The 22,343-nt window shown below is 43.4% G+C and overlaps 1 protein-coding gene across 2 annotated transcripts in view; it reads left to right on the forward strand.

The window, feature by feature from the left end:
- The first annotated feature begins 1,469 nt into the window (after nucleotides 1-1,469).
- Nucleotides 1,470-22,343, forward strand: part of RORA (RAR related orphan receptor A) — a 348,414-nt gene continuing 327,540 nt past the window's right edge. The window contains exon 1 of one of the 2 annotated variants that reach the window (XM_062626390.1): nucleotides 1,470-1,770. In XM_062626390.1, coding sequence (XP_062482374.1) covers nucleotides 1,599-1,770 — 172 coding nt within the window. In that variant the 5' untranslated portion in view covers nucleotides 1,470-1,598. The remainder of the gene's footprint in view (nucleotides 1,771-22,343) is intronic. The other variant, XM_062626362.1, reaches the window with a different exon arrangement.

Here is a 22,343-nt window from a genome sequence, read left to right on the forward strand (position 1 = left end):
ACTTGCATCAGAGGAGGACCACCTCGCTGGGAGCAAACCGTACTCCTGCCTTCCACTTCCATTTTCACTCATCCCCCATCTCCCTCCAAGCCTGCTGTCCAGGAACAGCTTCTATCAGGCTAGAGGTTGCTTCACTTGTCACTGGTGACAAACAGTGTAGCCTTTTGTCTCCCTACCCCAGGGCTTCCAGGCCTGCCCTAACTGAATACTTAATCCTCAAGAGCAAGCATGGATTTACCCAGTGGGCAAGGTCTCTAAGTCCAGCTCATGTTTATTCACACTCTAAAATAAATGCAGAATCATTCTTAATGTCTTTTGCAGTCTATGCCCATCCTTCAGATGAAGGCAGCCAACAGATCTGTTGTGGGTTTTTTCAGACACTGGTCATTGGAGCTTCAGGACTTCCAAAGGAACTGACCCAAAGGAACAAGACTGCCCTTACACTACAAGAGCCATCAGCAGTGCAAGGTGTGATCCACTTTGTGGACGAGCTCCTGTAGCAGGTAGGACTCGTGGTACGTTTCACAGTTGTTTGTGAGCAGCCACCATTTGTGACAGCAGTGCACTACTAGTGATTAGACTGCAAGATGTGGATTTGTTCAGAATCTACCTATGGGTTTCACGAGGTACCAGCACCAGCAGTGTTGATAGCTGTAGCAGGAGTTCTGGCTGGCAGAAGGTGGCACATCAGCTGCTTGCATGCATGAGCTCCAGTGCCATGTGCAAAAACCTTGTACTCCTACCAGTACAAATACCATGACTTGGTCTGCTCAGGCCAGTAGGAGCAGTCAAAGCAGGCAGCTTTAGAACCTTCTGTGTAGGAGGCAGTAGGGCTGTGTGTAACATGGCCTCTGTTATACAAGAGGGATGTGATGCGCTCTTCAGCACACTGTTCCTGGCAGCTGGTACTTTAACATTGGGTAATGGACAAGGAGTTGACCATTACTGAGACTATGAACTGCACAAGCGAGATTGCAAAAGTCAGACCAGATCTGGAGGTTTTCTGGCACCTTGCTAGTCACCTTTTGTCCTGCATCAAAGTGCACTTCCTTGAAAGAGAAGTATTGTCTGAAATGTTGTCTTCTCTGGCTGCTAAACCGGTGGGTCCCGAGGCACTTCATACAACTGGCATCTTCTGATGCAGCTTCAGCTGAGGGAATCCTGGGGGTAAAGCAGCTCGGGAGCAATTCCCGCTGTAGCCGGGTGCTCCTCGTGGGCCCGGTCACCTTGTTGGACGGGCCCCACAACCGTGTCGAGCAGTGGGTCTGAGCGCAGGCAGAGGTCGGGCCTGCTTCCTGCATCTTCCCTTCCCCCGTCCGCGCTCGGGGGCTGCGGGGGCTCCCGGTGTCCCCCCGGAGGGCGGCGATGCGGGGTGCTGGTGCGGGGGGGGGGGGGGGGGGGGGTGTGCGGGGTGTGTGTGTGTGTGCGCGCAGCTCTCGCTAGCGCTGCTTGTGGTCACAGCCAGGCAAGCTCACATCCCATCTGGATCACGCTCGCGCTCTCCCTTCTGCTTCCCTACCATAGAGTTGCGCTGGAAACAGAAGATAGAGGGAGTGTAGGAGCTTCGCCATCTCCAAGCGATCTACATTGGGAAAAACATGGAGTCCGCTCCGGCAGCCCCCGATCCAGCAGCCAGTGAGCCGGGCAGCAGCGTCTCCGAGGCGGCCGCCGGCGCCAGGGACACCCCGGTGAACCTGGAGCCCGCCCGGAAAAGCGAAGCGCCGGCTTCGGTCCGCAGGCAGAGCTACTCCAGCAGCAGCGGCAGCAGAGGTAGGGAGACCTGGGGAAGGGGGAGGGGGCCGGGGGAGTGGGATCGGGGGTGGGTGGGAATAGGAAGAGGGGGGTACGAGAGAAGGGGGAAACGCTGCGATTTAATACCCTGTTTTATTGCTCGTGCGTGCGGGAGCCGAGCACGCAAACAAGCCGCGCTCCTACCCCCCGCCGAAGCTTGCAAACTTTTATAGCTGCTCCTAATTGCTGCGGGAGGAGGGACGAATGCGATGGAAATATCGAGCGGTGTTTGGGGCTTTCCTGCCTCTCTGGGTTATTGCCTCCCGTCTCCGGATGGGTACCGTGCCCCTGAAATTACATAATTTTATAAATATATAAAGCAGCAGCAGGAGTATTGGGATTGAAGGGAACAAACTTTTAAAGCTGCAGCGTCCTTCCTCCCCCCGTTCTCCCCCTCGTCTGTCTCCTTTTGACAGTTCTCAGCGGGTGCGCTGTGGCTCGTTGTGAATGGGGGATCTGTAATTGCACCGGAGGGTTGCGGGTGACTTACTCTCCCGCGCGCTATTTCCCCCCTCCTATTTCATTTAAGTGTATCATAAAAATCATTTTGCTGGCGGAGCGGAGGGGCTCGGAGCTGATGTTTCTTGGAGGCGTACAACTTTGCGGAGGGTGTCCCTGCTCCCATGGGTTCTCCTTCGCTTCCCCCGTGCTCCCCCCGAACAAACCGCTGCAAACAAACAAACAAGCCAAGGAGCCCCCCTTTCCCGTCTCTTGCCCTTTCCACCTCTCTCCTGCCTCAGCCCGCGTCTGGGAGCCGCGCGGGTTAGCTCTGAGGCTCTCGGTTGAAGTTTGCCGTGGGCTCGCTCGTGGCCGCGCTGCCCGGTGGAGGGGCGCGGAGCGGAGGGGCAGGGAGCGCGGGCCCCTGCTCCCGCCGTGGCACGGTGAGGGGCGCCGGCTCCAAACACCGCTGGAGTTTGCCGACACGGGCGAAAGAGGGATGAGGCTGCCGCTTTAATTACTTGTAAATAATTTATGAAGCGTTGCTTCTGCAAGGGGGAGGGGGGAGTGCGCTAGAGAGGCTTCGCTCGCTAAAATCACTTCGTGATGGGGAGAAATGAATTAAATAACGCGATGTCACAATACACACGGCGGCTGAAAGACGTGTCGGGTGGAGGAAAGTCCGTGTCCGGCGGGAGCAGCGGCCCCTCTGCGGCCGAGGCCGGGGCAGCGATGCCCGGCCGCTGGCATGCGGAGCGCGTCCCTCCTCGGCCGGAGGGATTTGGGGATGTAGGTTGGAATATGGCTGATGATGTGTTGGCTTGTGTTTTACAGTATTTTTCCCCTTTTGGCCACACCCCCTCCCCCTTCGCAGGCAGCTTCCCACTCAGGGAATCCGCGTACAGTAAAAGCCATCGAGATGACACACGCCGAAACGTTTAATTAGAGGCGCTTTGCGGGCGGGGAGCGCGGTTCGGCGGGTGCCGAGGCGGGGGGGGAGCGGGGCAGGGCCGGGCGGCCGCGGGCGTGTGCGCAGGGAGCGTTCGGCTGCGCGGGGAAGGGGGGGGGGGGTATATTTAGAGCTTGCGAGAGTGGATTTGGAATGCAAGCGCCTTATGTAACGAGGTTAATCAGAAACACGGGAGGAAATTTCTTTAATGTGTCGGGGAGTTTGGTGCATGTTTGCGGAGCGGCTATAGTTCGCGGTTGTTACACAACGACAGCCCCCCCCTCCCCGCCATCCTTCACCGGCCCGAGGGTTCCGGCGGTGCGGGCAGATGGTGCTGCCGGGCCGCGGGGCCGGGCCTGGGGAGGAGGAAGTGGGGTGATTTTGGGATCCCATAAATTATGTAACGCTCGGTAGTCGTTCCTGTATGGATGCGAAAGGGGGGGCGGGGGGGGGGGGGGGGGGGGGGGGGGGGGGGGGGGGGGGGGGGGGGCGCGCTTCGTAGACTAGGCAGCTCTGGTGGTGAGGGTGTCTTTTCTTCGCGGTTCGGGATTGCTTAGGCTTTGGTACTGCTAACCTGCTGACCCAAATGCCCCTCCTCCCCCCCCGAATTCGGCGGGGAAGGAACGGGAAGGGGGGTCCGGCAGCGGGCTCGGGCTCGCCGCACGCGGGCGGGCACTGGGTTGTGTAACAGCCGGGTGGAAGAGGAAGGTCAGTGATGGAGGAAGGCATCCGTGAGCAGGCGAGGGGATGCTGTGGCTGTGCAGCCCTCTGAGGGAAATAAAGCTTCCGGCAGTACCTGGCTTGAAGGGCTTGTTGGGGAGGGAGAGGGAAGAAGGAGAGGGGCAGGGATCTGGAGGGAAGGGATAAAAAAAAGGAACTGTTTGGGTTCTTTCGGGTGATGTAATGGAGTTGGCAGAAAATACAAGTCTACTCCTAGAGTGCAAACAGTAAGGGAATGGAGCTGGCATTCTGCACTCATGTTGCATGAATTAGCGTATGGGAAGTAAATGGAACTACACACAGCAGACCCGCTGATGGTGCCTTTCTGATGGTTCCAACCTGAACAGGGAGAACTGTGTGGGAAAACATGACAACATGCACATCTTGGCCTCCTTGAGATCAGGACTTGACGGATTAGCTGTTAGGTGTCCCTATGGACTTGGAGATTATTTCCCCCCCCCCCCCTTTTTTTTAAGCCATTGAAATAGAATTTGATTTCTTGCCTTTTGTTTTGTGTTTGTTTTTGTTTTTTTATATGGCCCTTTATTTCCTATGGCAACAGCATGACCTTAATGCCTGATCAGAGTAGGTGAAATTATTTTTTAGAACAGCTACTTCATAAGCTTATATATGTTGAGCTGTGTATTGAGTTCAAGAATTGACTTGTTTGGGTGGTGATCCTGTAGTGTTTGGTAAACTGGCAGAGCTGGACTGTGCAATCTCTGTGGAGGAACAATACAGATCTACAGATACGTAGATATAGGTACACATGTGCACCCCTCTAACTGTAAAAATCCTTATTTTTGACTTAGCAAAGTTAAATCACTAGAAAGATTTCCTTCATATCCCTTATTTTCATAGCTGCACCTGCTGCAAAGCTGCTTTGCTACTTCAGAGTTTTCAATAACCAGTTTACAAATGGAAGAAGCTGTACAATATATTCTTCAGTGAAGCTTTAGTTATTATAATGCCAGCATTTCAAAACACCCCATTGCCTGATAAACAAACCTGTTTGAAGCACCTGATCCTTACATACCTTGATTTGTATTTTTCAAGGCTTAGCCTGTTTGTGTTGCTGTGTCAAAAGCTTAACTGAAAGCATAAATTTAGGAGTTACCCAAAGCACCTTTCAAATGGAGAATTGTTACCTGATTTACTTAGCATACAGGAGTGTGAATGCATACCTGTGTGTTTCGGGAAATAACCCACAGTCTGATACCAAAAGTGAGTGTTAGAAAATTGACACTGTACATGGGAAAAGCAGGAAATGGACAAAAAGCCTGATTTTCCCTCAAAAGGATATTTTTTACTGCTGACACTAATTCTTAAGATTTTTCTTAAGGGCAGTCACTGTCCAGCAGGTTGAATTTCAGCCGGTGTGTGTTCTGCAACAAGGGTTTGTGGTTTGCCGTGGTTAGTAGATGGAATGCTTTGCTCACCAGCTCTGGCCCTGGACTGTGACTGTGAAGTGCTATTCGTTTCACTTTGCAGGTTTCGGCCTCCTTGGAGTTCTCCCCATGCTGCACTCTTAAGGCTTAATGTTCTACTCATCCCCTTAGAAATAGTCGTAATTGAATAAACGATATTTTAATAGAGAACTATTGTCTCATTAAAAATGAAAAGTATACAAAATGCTTTTTAATCTGATAAAAATTGCTCTGGTTTTTGGAACTGAGCTCTTGGTCTCAGTGGTAAGTCAATCGAGAGAGGATGCCTTGCCAAAAAATTTAACGGCAGCTCTTAACACACAGCGTCTTCCCATGATGTAAATATTTTTATGATGCTTTGTACTTAATAGCAGAAACCTGCAGCTATGTAGGTGCTTGTTCTTGGTTTCTCACTGTTGAGGTACTGAGAGTATTTGCTGTTTTCCAGAAGCCTTTGGAATTTATTATCTTGGCATCTCTTCAGCCTGATGCCTTCTCTACTGATAGATGGGGGGGGGAGGGTGGGCTCACATTTAGTGTTTTGTTTTAATCTGGGTGATCCTCCCCAAGTGGGGATGTGACATCATTAATAGTGACATCAGTAGGTTTGTGGTATTCTTGTCTTTAACAGATCCTTTATTGCTAGATTTTCTTCCTTCCTGGATTTAGCCTATTCCATGGAGCAGAGTCACGGTACAAAATTGCATGTGTTGTTTTCAGGAGGACTCTGGATTTTATAAATCCAGATGTTTTCTGTAGATTCTTTGGGTTGCCTTTGTCAGCACTGAGGGCTATTCTGCATGCACCACTGATTTAGTCCTATTTTGGTAAATGATATGTGCTGTGAATCCTTTAAAGGACAACACTGTTTTAAATGCTTGCAGCACAGGAGCAGTAACAGCAGCAGTATGTTGTTCTCTTAGGAACAATGCAGTTCTCTTACTTCAATAAACCGTAACCTATTCTCTTATTTTATTTGCTTGAGAAACATCTCAGGAGCTCATAAACCAGTATGTAAATACTGTTATCATTCAAGCAAATGCTGTAATTTTAGTAAATAAAGAACATGTTTTGTAATGGAGATTAATGGGCTGTGTGACAATTTCAGTTTGGGGTATAGCACTGAGTTTGAATGGAAAGGGCAATTTCAGCTTTGAGAGGTTGTCTGATTTTTTTTCTTTATTTTCTTTATTTCCCCCTTTCTCTGAGTATTTGTTTTCTAAGCTACAAAACGTGTGCTGGGGAGAATCTGGAATGGCTCTGTTGATCTCAGTGGATTTACTCGGAGAGCTCTCCTTATGAAAAGAGAAAGGAAAAAAGCCCAACCTCATTTTACGTTACTGTTATCTGTGTCACTCATGAAGCTAATTCATGAAGGGGGGATCTGTTCTCTGCTGAAACATTTTGGAGTGTGTTTTCAGTGACACAGAGTTGTAAAAACAGGTGTGGAAAATAATAGAAGTAAAACTAAATAGAATTGGGGGTCTGTCTGCATGAACTGGTGAGTCTGGGTACTGTGTAATTTAAGGGTTGCCTGCAGGATCTGTGTTTCCTTGCTACTAAAGCCCAGGCCGTTCACAGGAGCTGTCAATATGGAGCAATACACTTGACCTAAGGCCTTCGATTTCTGAACTGCCAGGTCATTGTCGCCTCTGCTCTGTCCAGCCTAGACCATTTAGCTCTAGGCACCTGTACCATCAAAGACTTACTGTCATCTCGGTTCCTTGGGGCAGGATGTTGTGGGGGGAGCAGTAGATGCTTCTCAAGTGGGACTGAATATCTTCTGTCACAGAACAATTACACCTGGACCTGATCCACCAAGGGAGATTCTGTAGTGTTCTGAATTCCTGTGACTTTGGTGGAAGAGGAATTTCCTACAGGTAAGGTACTGGGGAAACTTCAGGTTGTGTGGAACTTTCTCCGCTTCCTATGCGGATTTGTGCTCTCTTGTTTTCTTTTCCTCTCATTCTATTTTCAAATATCTTGTGTTTCACCTATTGCTTTATAGCCTTGATCATCACTTCTGGCAATGTATTTTACAGAGCTGTTTTAAGTTTCAAAATTATATATATACACACACATATATAGATAATTTTAAGTTTATATATAGGTTATATATATGTAGTTTTAAGGTTATATATATACCCAGCTGGCAGACATGTCTCCTCTTTAGCTGCACAGATTCTTACAGACACATAGGCCAGGGCCCTGCAGAGCAGAGGCTAAAAATCCTCTCCCCTCCCTAGATCCGTGCTGTAGAATTCACCTCATAGATGAATCGAACTTCATTTTAAGGGTTTTAGCTTTTTCGGCCCCAGTGTTCTGACAGGAGGCTCTTCTACAGCGTTGCTGTTCTGGTGATTAGAAATCCTCTTCTCACTTCGAACTAACTATGCCCACAATCAGTTAGCTTGCTTCTTCAGTGTTGGTTACAAAATCTCCTTGAACTGAGAATGATGAAGAGGCTGGTATTGTATTTTGTGATAGCTGAACTAACATACTGAGCTCTGTTCTCTGACTCATGGTTTAGCACTTCAGCTATCTACTGTAGATGGTCTGTGCTGATAGAAACCTGAGAATAGCTTGGGCTGTATGTCACGAGGAGTTAATTGTCTAATTTCTTGAATGTAAAGGTTGTGAATTATTCTTCATACCCTTATCTGAAGTCTCATCGAGGTGTGTTTCATTCTCGGCAACAACTGAGCTCTTCAGAGACCAAATGCATTAGGGTGTGTACTTTTCTGACAGAATGGTGGGGCTTATTTTACAGCAGTTTAATCTATAGTTTAGTCTTACTGCACAGTTCATTTGGAAGGATCCCCAGGTGTGTTAAACACTATCGGGAACCATTTTGCTTATTACTGAAATCTAGCCAGTTCTTGTGTGGAATCTGACAGCTGTTTAATGGTGCTCAGCCGTGCTAAGGAGATCAGAACAGAAACTGAAGAATACCATACCTGATTGAAACACTCAGAGGGATTTTAGATACAGATAATATAATTATCTGCATTGGAATTGGGTCAAACAGCTCTATTCCTGTAGAAAATGACTGATATTTTCAGTGGCAGTGTATGGTAAAGAAATCGGTTTGAAATACCTTCCTGAAAATGATACCCCCAGCAGCGGGATAATCGAAAATCCTGCTGCCTACCCTCTTGTGATCACCAGTTGCCTATCATCATTGGTATCTTCAGGTATTTCTAGATGTATTAATTGTTTGGTCCCATGCTGGTATGTGCAATCTTATAAACCAGGGGGAACCACTGGGATGTTGTAGGTCTTGCTTCGTAAAGCAGATTCCTATGGAATTGCTTCTTTAAATAGTGAGTTGCACTGCTGCACGTGAAATGTGTTTATGTTTAACAGACCTTTTACAAATGACTGTAGGGGATCTGTTGACACTAAGCCAGTAGGGACAGGGGATGTGGGTGCCACCGTCTTTTTTTTGCCTTTGAGGATATTGGGAAGTATGGGGAAAACACGTAACACTTTTCCACTTGTCTTCAATTTCACTTCCCATATAATCTAGCAAAACAGAACATAAACATATTTGTAAAGGATGTAAGGGAACAGAAGTTAAAATTCATGATTAACTGCATGTACATAGATGTTCCAGTAATCATGACCAACTGCAGAGTCTTTCATTTGTAATTTAATCTAATAATTTCCATGCACTTCTAAAGGAACACACTATGAAGCTGGCAACTTCTGAGAAATTGCTGTGCTGTTACAAACAGCATTTGAGCTGGCATTATAACAGCATGAGAGATGGCGAGATGGAGAACAAAGTTAGCAGTTGAAACTGAGCTGAAAAAGATTGCTAGCAGAATGTGGGAAAGCAGAGCTGGATTATGATGACCTCCCTTGTAGAATCAAATTAAACCTTTTTAAAGGTTTTGTGGATTTTTAGTCTGTAGCTGTATTATGTCTTTACCTCGCATGGGTACATGAGATTAATGAGGCAGGTGTAGTGATCACGGAGCGAAAAGCTGTGAGGCCGCTGTTCTTTTTAAATGTTTCATTTTGTACAGGCTGTGGGATATTTACAGCACTAATTGACAATATGTCTGTGTGCTCGAGTTCTGCAACTGTTCAGATGGATTGGAAGTGTTTTAATACGGAAGCGATGGAAGTGAAAATTCCTGAATGCCAGAAGGAGGTTGAACAGAGCCCCCCCACTTTTTTGTACTGCTTGCCTAACAGTCCTTAGGACATGCTTGTCCAAAGGGCTGGGCTGTGTGAAGAATGCTGAAGATATGGCCAAGGAGGCTGTAGCTGAAAAAAAACATAAATAAAAACCTCAAAAAGCAGAGGTAGACCATTTGGCACAAGTGCTATCAAGTATGCATCCTACAGCAGTGCCAACTCCTCACATAGGAGAGAGGAATTTTTTTCCATGGTTATGTGGAAGTGTATGCCATCCACTTCTGAAATACATACATATATGCAAAACTACAGGCACCATGGGGAAGACTTAAATTATGTATTAGTCGAGCTTGACTTGACTGTTTTGGCACTGAAGCAAGGTCTGTTAGATACAGTCAAGGATAAAACCAAGGCCAAGGCTTGTGAAAAACAGATTATAGGTTTTATTTTCTTCCTGTTGTGCAAGTGTGACAATACTTTAAAGCAGGATTTCTCATCAGAGTTTCTCTTCAAAGGTGGAAGTGGGTAAAAAATGCCTTTTTATGAACCAATAGATGATTTTAGCAAAGTCTACACCAAATGCAAATTAGAGGGCTGTGCTGCATTACATCTGTTAACTAAGGGCAGAAAGGTAAGGTTTAAACTAGTCCTTAAAAATAAGTCTTGAAATTTGATAAAGCAAGATAAAATACAGCTTTTGTTAATACTTTACTTGAAGTCAAAAACTGTCAGCATAAAGCATCTTCTAAACCCTGTGTATATTAAAAAATAAACTGAAATGAAACCAATCTCAAAGGAAACTAGGGCATATCAAAACCCTCTTCTTTCTCTGCGTCATACTTCATTTGTGTAATCTTCAGGAGAAGTTTTGTTAGTCATTTGTATTGTCATCATCGCAGTTAGGAAGGGTCCTTTATTGTCTGGGTTGTTAGACAGTCCTTAAAAAAACTCTAATGAAGTATACTCTGAACTGTTAACATCAGATGTTGAGTCATAGTGTTCCTGAGATAATAAATGGAAAAGTCTGTTAGCGAAAGCACAAAAGCAGCTCTTTCCAGGGTTAATGTTTGGAGGAATAATGGATGAAGAAATATGGACTGGTGGTGTACTTTCAGTCTCTAAGCATTTTTGCCCATCCATCAGTGGCCAGGCAGTCTTTTCACTTTGAGGGGCTTTAAAAACCAAACCAGTAAGTCATTGCTACAGGTTTCATTGCCCTTCAGCACTCCTACCATTTGTAATGGTTTATTGTTTTCTGCTAAAATCAGGTGTAATTTAAAACTGAAGCAATCTGATTTTCACAAACATGAATCTGCAAGAGATCAGGTTAAGGCCAGGCCTGTGTTAGCAGCATGGAAGCTACCCTTGGCTACTAAAAGAGTTCCACTCTACTGGCAGAAGACTTGATCCTGTGACAGCTTCTATGGATGTTTAATATGTTGTTGTGAATGATTCTGTTGATGTTGGTGATACTGCTTCAGTGTGCAGAGCTGGGGTGTCTGTTTAGTAAAGATCAAGGGAGGACTGCTAATAATCAAGACTTGCACTGTGAAATTCGTAAAGAAAAATGTGAAATTCTAATGCCAATGAAAATTACTTTGGGAAAAGGTTGAATTTAACCCTTGTTTTCAAGGTAGGGATGGCTGGGTGAGTAGCTGTAATTACTTTGGCAGGTATTTTGTTACCCTGCTATAATACTGCTTGTAGGATCATACTGTGGCTCTGTTGCTGGAGAAGGATTTGTTCTTACTTAAGAACAGCTGTTAGGAGATAAGCAAGAATTTCCTCATGTACAGGACCTGAGTTGCACTTGTTTGCCACTGTACGTGGAATGTGTTTGCTAAGATTACTTCACGTTTAATTTTTTTATGCTGAAATCCTCACTCTGTTCTTACAACAATCAGAAATCTCATCTGTCTCCTGATGGAGAGAAGGGAGGGAAAGGGGAACAAGTTGTAGGGGCTTATGTGCAGAAAATCTAGAAAGTTGACTGTTGAGGTGACCTGGCTTATTGGTATTTATCTCTGGAGTCTGGCTAGTTGTCAGTGTGAGTTTATGTTGTCTTAGCTGCTTCTAACTGGGTTTGATCATAAATGAATTCTCTTCCTTTATCTTTTTCTTTGTTTTCTTGGTATATTACCAGCAACCTGCTCTAGTGGAAGGTGTCCCTGCCTGTGCAGGGGGTTGGAACTGGATGAGCTTCAAGGTCCCTTCCAAACCAGGCTGGGATTCTATGATTCCACTGTACCTTTTCATTCACTCCTGGCTCTAATTCATGAGAAGTAGCACTTGTTTGGTTTTGGTTGTTTGGGTGTTTTTTTTAGCATAATATCCCACTGAAATGGCTGTGTAAGGTTAGCAGTGTCCTGAAGATGCTCTAGTGGGACAAGCAGTGTAGCATCCAAGGCCATGCAAAAGAACAAGGGAAGACTTTTTTTTTTTTTTTGAAGCAAAATCCTTCCAAAATTTCAGCAATTTATTAAATTTCCCCAGCAGTGCTTGCATCTCTAGAAAGAGGCTCAAGGATTTCTGCCACTAAAATCTTTCATTGCAGTCCTCCAGAGAATGCTTCCCATATAACATTCACCTTAGACAGGGTGAGGACAAAAGGCTGTGGATGAAGCCAGCATCAACAGAGCACCTGGGTTTAGGGGTAGCCATGAACTTCCATTAGGAGCCTGTATTTAGTCCCAGTGTGTTCTAATGGCTGACTGGCATTCCCAAGTCCACCTTCTTCTTGTTTCCAGCCCAGTTTTAAGCCTGTAGAAATGGCTTGCCAAAGATCTCTGCAATCGGTATGTCTCCTCTGAATTTCCTCCACGAATCCTTTCTTTTCTTTTCCACAGCAGAGGTTCAAAGCAGAATGTCTTCAGGGATTTGAGAGCAAATGATCGCAAGTGGTGAGGTGGGGACTTGTGCCAATACACAGAAAATATTTGGTTGCATTGCTTTTCTCTGCACACAGCAGAACGCACACTGGAAGCAAACTCTGCTCTGGAAAGGCAGCAATAGAAAATGTAAAAACAAACCCAGAAAGGAAGTAAATGAAGCCAAAGGGGGAGCAGGGTAGTTTTGGGTAATGAACAGTAAAAGAAACATGTGGCACTTAAGGAAGAAGTGTAATGAAAGGGCACAAAGGAAAGATGACTGATTTGGAGAACAGCCTGGAAAAAAAACCCAACACATTTGGAAAAGGCCTGGAGTAGTGGGGGAAGCCACGGTGTCTATTGAGGGAGGGAAAATACTGCTTTACTGCCTCTGGACAAGTCCTATATTGATAATCTATGATCTTGTCTTACTATGGAATGTAATAAAATGTATTTAGTGCATGATGGGGCCTCAGACAGTTGCCTCTCTCAGGCTTGCTTCAGCACCCTTTTGTTTCCTATGAGCTCTGACTAAATGCTTTTCCCATAGATGTTGTGCTAATGTGTTATATGAATTATTTGTCTTAGTGCTGTGAAATTAGAAGCCCTTTCCCACAGTGTGTTAAGCAGATTAAAATGAAAGCCTGTTTTTATGGTCCAGGAACAGTGCAGATGCTTAAAAGAAGAAAATAAACAGGGGGAGAAAGAAAAGAAGATGTGATCTAACAGTGGGGCACCATGAGGAGCTTAATGAAGCAAATGCATTTTGTCACCTAAATTGTGAGATAAGTTCCCAGCTTCCCTTGAAAAGGTTTATATTTTTTCCTTGGTGCCTTAAATCCATGGGGAAGAGCTTGGGATTGGTAGTTTCTACAGAGATGATAACTTTTGTTGTTGTTTTCTTTTGAAATGAACTTCGTAGGCAGTAGTACAGTTCCTCCTTCAAAACCTGGCCAGGGACTCAAGGGCTGTGCTTACTTTCTGGCAGACAGCCCTGGGACAGATTTGAGCTGTTCTGAAAAGCACTAAGCAGTGTATTGGAGGCTGCCACCAGCTTTGTTTTCAGTAAGAGAAATTGCTTTAACAGGTAGCCAAGTGATGGCTTTGCACAGGTACACATGAAATTCAGGGTTCATGTTACTCTGCCTTTTGAATTCCTGTCTTGTGTATCTGTCCCTCATACCTCCTGGGTCGAATACATTTTAGTTACAGCAGTATTTTATTTCCACTGACTTAACTCTAATCTTACTGTCATAATGTTCCAAGACACTTCATGTGCTAACTACTCCTCTACCTGTGTGATTATTTGTCACATATAATGTCTACAGCTATAATGAAATTATTGCAGATATGACATATGCTTAAGATAAAAAGAGTGTCTTAGTGTGTTTGAGCAAAAGTTTAATTAAGACATCATATGTTACTGTAATATATATTTGAGGGAGGACAGTATTGGTATGAGAGAGCATTGTGCTTTTTCTGGGCTTGTTCCTATTTCTGTAGCTTTCTCATTTATTTCTCCTATTTCCCTATGCAGAAATAAGAAACGAGAGATTGTGTATTGCTATATCAGTAATGTTGCCCCTGGGGCCTCTTGAGACAGTGATCAGGGTTGAGAAGTCATGGAAATGTTGTGGACTGCACTGTATGGAGTTTTAGGCTGGGATGCACTGAGTTTGAAATAGCAAGGACAGAAAAAGGCAGGAGACACGAGAGAGTTGATGTGTTATTTTGCTGTCTGTGGAGGACATTAGCAGCACGGGGCCATTGAAGTGCCATAGGAGGTACTTAAAGGTTTGACTTTTTACTTCCTATAGAAGGAAGGGGTGGGCAGAAGTCTGGCATTTTTCTGGCTGTCAGTGTTGGAGGAGGAGGAGGCAGCAGCTGTGCCTGAAGGCTTTTCCTTCTCATTCTCTAGCATCTGCTCTAGGTGTCCTTTCATAAGACCAGCTTTGTGCAGCCACGTGTCCCTGGGGTACCTGTGTGTTTTGTCAGCACAGGAAATGAAAAATTCACACTGTCACTGAGACTGCAGTCTAAACTGCTGGTGTGGATGCAGCTATGCCAGCAGAAGGGAGCATTTATCGGTTTATCCCATGATGGAGGGAAGAGTGAAGCAGTGCCAGTGTTTGGTTTTTTTTTTGTGGTTAAAAATTGTCCTCTGTCAAGCTGTAGCTTGTCATGCTGGAGGTGGTGAGGGCTGGGGAGGAGGGCGATGATTTTGGTTTTGTCAGATGTGTTAGCAGAGGCTCTGCTGTGCAGGCAGTGGTTACCAGTCTGCAGGAGACTGTAGGGATCTCTGGTTAGCCCTTATCACGGGGCATTTATACCAGTACTGGTCAGTGGAGTTATGAGGATTCATTTATATGAAAGACTTCAGATCCCCCTGCAGACTGTACACTACAGTTCTGTGGTGTTCTACAGAAAGATTTTGCTATGTATTACATATTAAAATGTTGACAAATCAGTGGTAGTGTTAGGGGGGAAGCAGCTTATCTTCTTTTGGTACAAATTCTTACCTGTTGTGAGCAGTTTCTTTGGTGTATCTTGACCAGACCAGCACAGAGGAATTCAGTTTTAATCTTGTGTAGTGTCTGATTACTGCAACCACGTTTAAGTGTAGATGTAAGCAGTTGAAGGCTTTGTGCAGTGCTGACATTTCTATGTGTTTTTTTCCCAGAAAGGTAAATATTTCTCCATCACTGGTTCCAGTGTGGTGTTTTCTCTGTAAACACATTGCTTTTGACTTGAGTTTCCTTTTTATATTTTTCCAATGTGTTTCATTTTAAGCAGGGACCTGTAGTTGCTGGATGTTACAGAGAGGAAAAAACCTACACACATAAGCCAAAAATATAGGGAACAATTAAGCTACCTTACAATTGAGACATTTTACATTTTTAGTATTTTTAAGGTAATTTACACTTAAAACATAGTTTAGATTTAAACCATATCATGAAGCTGTTCTGCATCACTTTCACCAGCCCGTATTAGTGACTAAGCAGTCTACTTCTCTCCTTTTAGAGGTTTCACTTTTATTTGTAATTTGTCTTCTAATTTGCAGTTAATAGTAACATGGCAATCACACAGTTTTGCAGAGCCAGCCTAAACTTCTAGCACTGTGGAAACACTGCTGATACAACGTAAGCCCGCATTAGTCAAGGCACTGCCATAATATGTCAGTTCTTCACATTTTCCTTAAGGACAATTTGGAAGAAAATAAATTCATTTCAGTGGCACAGATGTGGCTATGAATCTGTTTTCTGTCGTAGGTGAAATATGCTCATGGCTGTTTCAAATGGGAAGGTGTCCATTCCTTCAGGTTTCTTGAAAACCTCATGTGGTGAAACTGGGAGGATGTAGTTGCAGATGTGATGTGTTTTCTTGAACATCACGTTTGCTCATCTGGATACAGGTGTCCACAGAATTACTGTGGTCAAGGGTAGGACAGAGTGCTGAAATATTCATCCTACATATTTTTTACATTGCAAGAAATGAGTTCAGTTTGTTGTCTTGGGTGAGAATTCTGACTGTGGCCGTTGGGTTATCCAGGAGAGTACAAAAGCAACTGACACTTGAATTGCTTGGTAGCAGTGTTTCGCATGGCTTACTCTACCTGATCGAATCTGTACTTAGAAATTAAAAGGGATAATTTGGCTTTAAAAACTCCCTTGCTCTAGAATCCTAGAATGGTTTTGGTTGGAAGGGACCTTAAAGCTCATCCAGCTTCAACTCCCTGTCAGTGTGCAGGGACACCTTCCGCTAGACCAGGTTGCTCAGAGCACAGAGAAAACCACACCTACTTCTCTTCACACCATCCTTCCCAAGTGCAGCTGTGTGAGGTGCCCACAGTCACTATGTGATGTGCCTGAAACATTACAGCCAGGAATAGGTATTAGCAAGAGCGAGGGTGCAAGGTGTTGGGAGGGCTCTGGTATGATGGCTACATCAAATGCTACTGCAGGTTCTGAGCTCAGGATGGAAGTGTTTGCTCTGTATAAGTTGATGATATCAACCATCTAAGACTGTTTAATGTGAACGGGAGTTTCAGATCCAGGATGTGAAAAGAATTGAAATGCACTTGCTGTGTAAGTTTAAGTTGCTAAAATGCTGTTTTATTACAGAGAAGGATTAAGGGCAAGTTTTATCCAAAGGCACTTTCAGGAACTGGAGAAATCCAAGGTATTGTTAGTCATCCTTCCAGCTTTTTATTAACACTACCTTGCTGAGGCAGGTAATTGTTAAAGTTGGTAAGGAAAACTGTCTGGTAGTTAACATCTGAAGTTGTATTAAAGTGAATCTCCAGCAAAGGGGAGATAGGTCACTGCCATGGGCTTTAGACAGAGAAACAAGTTGAGGATCTGCTTTTTGGTTCCTCTTTTCAGGGAGCACTGAAGAAACCTGTATTTGACAGACTTCAGTGTAAAAGGAGCTTGACTGCAACCAGTGAAAGTATTTTGACAAAATAAGTAACTAGTAAAATTCAGAAACATGCTAGTGTAGGGAAAAGAGGACAAATATGGGGAAATCTGGCAAATAAGGTATCAGCACACTTGGAATGGTGTATTCGGGATACAACAACATCGGTACATGTTTGGTGAGAAGGGAGAAAGTATCCTCTAACAAAAGAAGAGGGGCAGATTGGCTTGTAGTGATTGCTGCAGATGAATTCTCTGTTCTGGGAGAACCAAGCTACAAGTCTTATACTCTAAGAGAACTTGTAAAAATACTAAACCAAAACCATACCGGTTTCTGCTGCCCAATTCCTGGTTCTGACCTAAGCTTCAATAAACAAATCTGGAATTGGGACCATGTCAGCTGTCTGCCCTGAGAGGGCAGGAGGCTTGTGTACGCTTCAGAAGCTGGGGAAGAGATGGCATCTCAACTATCATTAGGCTAAGGACTTTCCTCATATCAAAACCCAAAGCAGCAATTAAGGTGAGCGGGTATTGCCCTGGGCCTGCTGCACCATGTGTTTCAAACACAGATCAAATTCAGCAGTAGGTTTGAAATAGAGCTTTTCTTCTAGAAACCAGCCCAAACAACAACAAAAGACCTCCCATTGAGGTGTCACTTAAATCCTGTAGTGACTGTTAATTCCCATCACTGTTATGTCAATAGATTTTCAGCTACTTGGTTCGTCGTGATTTTTGTCAGTTCTATTGAAGAACCTTTTTATATTCAGTTATTAAAAAAAATGGTTTAGGCTTCTGTTAACTCTAATTTTTGCATCTTTCCTGAAATAACCAATGTCCTGAATTAAAATTCCCATTTTAGAAATATCTCTTGAAATTCTATTTCCTTACCTCCTCCATATAAACATGTTGTCCTTTTGAAATAGATTGTACTGCTTCCCAAGAGACTAAGCGATCTTCTGTTCTTCTTTCTGTTTGAATCTTGCTAATGCAAGTGTTACCAAGATATTACGTGTTAAATCTGCAGTGAAACAGCATTGATTTCTTTGATTCTTTTCTGTACGGTGGAAGGAAGCAGAAAAGGTTTTACTCTTAGCATTGATCACACCCAAGTGGGCATGGGAGTCATTTTGCTAACATAAGAATTACTTCTAAAAATACTGTTATATTTATTCAAAGCAGCAGCTTGTTTAAGCTTTCGTTTCCAAGCTAAGCAGGTTTTGAAAGAGCTCTCTTCCCAACACGAAGATGGTGGGAACTGCTGGATGTTCGAATTTAAGTGAAATATTTGTATTCCTAGAGGAAAGGTGCATCTTCAGGAAAAATGAACATCTGCTGAATTGATAGTGATGCATGGACTGTGTTTGCTTTCAGTGAACAGTTGTGAAAATTCATCTTCCCTTATGGGAACTTGGACATGCTTTAATATAAGCTTTTTTATAAGTGGGATCAGTAAGATTTTCTAAATCTGAGACTGAGTACCAATTGGGAGGATGGAAGTGCAAAACAAGAATTATGGTGTAATTAACCAGCTAGTAAAACATCCTGAATGTGAGGGTTTCATTCCAAGCATTTAACAAGAAGCTGTATCAAGCAATTCTAAAACAGTAAAGGAAGAGTTTGGGTAACAGCAAGTGCAGGGCATGTGGTGTCCCATTCCCAGAGAGCACCTGATTTCTTAATAGACAAAATGTTCAGGAATTGCAGACCTGATGCACTGAAGCACTGCTGCTGGGAAAGGGTCTGAGCAAGTGTGGATGTTTTTTTGTTATGATAAGATAAGTACTGACCATCAAACCAATAGAAATGCTGTTCCAGAAGATGATTATTTTACTGACTTGGTGCTTTGTGTGTTGAAAGTGTAATGGAATTGAGGTCTCCCTCCACTGAAAATTAATAAGCTGTGATTCATTTGTGCCTCGTGTTGGAGTAACTTTGTTTTACTATTTTGCTTTTTCTCTTCTTTGCTGTTTGTGCTCCAGCCTTCTCAGGCTCTCGCCCGTAGCTATTTCTCACTTATTTATTCCTTATATATCTTATACCTCATTTATAGCCAAGTGTTTTTCATGGTGAGTAAACTTTGTGGTAGCTTAATGAAATTTAGCTTTGCTCATCGCTGTCCTAACAACCTTCCTTCTGGCTAGACAAAATTAAGCTAGAGTCTCTTTGAAGACATTTTTGTGTACAGATTTGACAAGTAACTTTAGCTGATTGCTGAAAACAAGCTGAGATTAGGGGCTGGCAGTAGTCACTACTGGTTCCGAATGTTAAAGAGGCAGAATCTTGTATTTGCTGGGAAGAAAGCCCCTGTTAAAAGCAGTGCTTAGGTAGAGGAAGCTGCTAGCTCTGCCATGCTTTAAGAGGTACCATGAGCGTGTGCAGAGGCTTAAGTGGTTCTCAGAATGTTTCCTTTTAGCTGTATTTAGCTTGTGAAAAGTAAAAATAGTGCCAGATTTTTTTGTTTGCTTTCAACTTGGTGATGCTGGATATGTGATCAGTATTGTGTGGTATGAAATAGTCATGCAATGCAAGTAACAGTCTTGCCAGACAAGGAGAATCAAGTATGTGGGCTCACAAAGGCAGTAAGAGGAATATTCCTCAAGTTATTTGCTGGAAGAACAGTGTTGCTGCTATTGTCATTGATAATACTGCACAATAAAAACTGTGGTATTGTGATGCGCATAAAAGGACTTTTTGGAGGGGGAATGCTTTGGCTGTTACTTATTCACTTACTTTAAATGATATGGTAATATCTATAACTTAAAACAGGAAACAAAAATAAATGTAGGCTCTGTCTCTTTCCCAGAGAGGCTAATGTGGATGGAATTCCGAGGAACTTGGGCCTTCTACGCCAGATAAGGCAGGCAGTTTCTAACCTAATGTAATACACTGTTGTTCTCTCCAAGAGTGATTAGTGCTCTTCAGTTAAGATTTAACAAGTAAGAGAAGGGTATGTTCTGATGCTTACATCAGATTTCCCCTGGATCCTTGTGTGTAGGTTGTGTGTGCCAGTGACACTAAAGGGTTGTGGCAGAAATGTAGAAAAATCCCAGTGGTATCCTGAGTAGATCTTGTCTCTGGAAGCATAAACCCTGAAGAGCAAGTGGAAGCTGCTGCTCGGAAAGGAGCATGAATACACGGTTTGTGTGTTAACTCATGAGTGGCCAAATTAAGAAAATGCATAATACTGACTGGGAAAGAGCAAAAGCTGGGAGAAACCTGTTCAGAGAGGCTTCTGATGCCTGGAAACCAGATGAGCGAGTAATGTATTCTACAGGTTTTGAAATGGCTTCAAGTATTTAATATTGATAATAGTTACCTTAAGCCATGGTGGGATAATATTGTATGCTGACTCTCAAGTGCATTATTTTGTTGCAAGTCCCACAATATGAAGTGCTGTGGTGAAAGATGTTTACCTCGTTTGCTCCCAAAGTCTAACTTAACAGCTGTTCTGATCCTCATTTATTCTGTAATGGCCATGAAGCTGCAGCCAATTTCCTTGCAAGCAGGCAAATAAGGTCTGTGTTATCTGGTTTCCTTTTCTTAGTTGTCTGAAAAGCATTAGAAGGGAAGAGGCAGGTCTCCAAGGTTGATAAGAAGTGTTATTGTGTTTCACTTTCCACAGTGATAGCTGCCATAGGGTGTTCTAAAACTGCTGGTCTTCAGATATGCAATATTGATACATCCTACTTGTCCAAATTACAGAATATAGAGTAGTCACTTTGTAGGATTTGCCTAACAATACACAGACGTTTGCTCACTCAATATGTATATCTAAGTTCTTCAAAATGTCCCTTATTTAATATAAAGAAGTGGGCATTTTTAGGGGATAATATAGGATGGTAACTCTTTTGAACAGTGATGTCCAAATTAAGTTGGAATTGCGCTGAGTGTACCTGTTTCTCTCTTTTAAACTGTAAAGATTCTGCACAGCAAGCCCAGTGTGTTAGAGTACAGCAGATTCACATATCAACACTGTGGGTGCTTAAAGCTAGGAGTAAGAAAGGGATACATCTCCCCAGCATGGCTTACAGGTAAGAATTAGAGGTGGGTATGTTTACTTAGGTGTACTTCCCGCACTTGCAACTTTGAGGAAAAAGATAAATGGAGACTAAAGGATCCCTCTTTGCTTTTTCCTTCTAGCTAAGATTTAAAAAATTAATTGTTATGAGGTTGAGTATTGCATCTTTGTGTATTTAAATGGTATAATTCTGAAACTGCTGAGCATGGCTGTCAACCCAGCCAAGCTGAACAGGATTTTACTGAGATGCAGCCCTATGTACTTGTTAAAACAGGAAAAGTCCCTCCTTTCTTTTGACTATTGCATTCTATACAGCCTTAATGTAGCAATGACAAAAGTCCAACTCATAATTCATTATGAGGAAAAAAAATAATAGTCAAAACTATGTTGAGAGTAGGTGGCCCACTACATTTAGTCTGTTCAGGTCAAACACAATTGTTGTTTTAAACTGAGACCTGTCCAAATTCCTTTTAGTCAAGCACAATGTAATATTCTTCATCTTCAAGTAATTTACGTCTGCCACCGACTGGGAAATATTTCATGTTGAATGCAGTGGAAATACACTTCCAGCTCTGTGTATGCAATATCATTTAAATTTTTATGGCTGACTCTAGGGCCTAAATGTGCTTTCATGTGCACTTATGAAAAGCTGCTGTCAGAATCTACATAATGCATAACTGAGGGTAGTATTTGGCCCTTTGTACAACTATATTGGTTTTAAAAACCCACACAAACCACCAAACACAAACCAAAAAGCCCCAAAATGAAACCCAGGAACCCTCATGAAATTGTCAAAATATGTATGTGACTTTAATAGCTGAAAATCTTTATTTAATTACAGTAATTTGAAATTTCAGCTTTCATTTACACAGAACTCCCTCAGCCATCCTCATTTTAGCTGCTTCTTTCTGACTCTCCAAAGAATCAATGATTTTACTCCAGAAACAGTCATGGATCAATAGACTTTGAAGATTAGCAGGTCATGGCCAGGTACAAAATGCATGTTGTAAAACCCAGGCTCTTCTATTTGCTTGAATCCTTCCTCAAAAAAAATGAGAGAAAGGGTAGCTTTGAACAACAGACATCTTTGAATGAATTAATTTCTCGAGTATTTCGAAGTGTTGAGAATATACGGAAGAAACTACAAATGTGGAATTAATTTCCAGTGACTTGAGAATTCAGCTAGCTGACAAATAGCTTTCTTAGATAAGCCACAATGCTGAGGATGAAAGTAAGACAGTGAAAAAAGCTGAGGAGTGCTGTGCATTGAGTTACATTTGAGTTTTCTTGCCTTCCCACCTTATATTGTAAGTAGCGTTGCACAGAAATAGCCGCCTTATAAGTTTGCATTTTCAGCCACATTTTCCTGAATTAGGGGCTTTGTTTTCTGTGCACAACTGGACACTTAACAACTCTAACCAGGAATGGGGATAAATCGGGCTAATTTGTGTCTGCTAAGAGTGCTAAATTATTTTTTACCCCTCCAGCACTCAGTTACAGCCCCTGAAATGGTCTGTCTAGACTTCATAGAGAAGCTTAACTAGATCCAAGCAGCTCTCAAGGTCTCTAGTA

The sequence above is a fragment of the Pezoporus occidentalis genome, unplaced genomic scaffold, assembly GCF_034315485.1.
Source record: "Pezoporus occidentalis ecotype Australia unplaced genomic scaffold, CSIRO_AGI_Poc_V1 ctg11, whole genome shotgun sequence".
NCBI classification, from domain to species: Eukaryota; Metazoa; Chordata; class Aves; order Psittaciformes; family Psittacidae; genus Pezoporus; species Pezoporus occidentalis.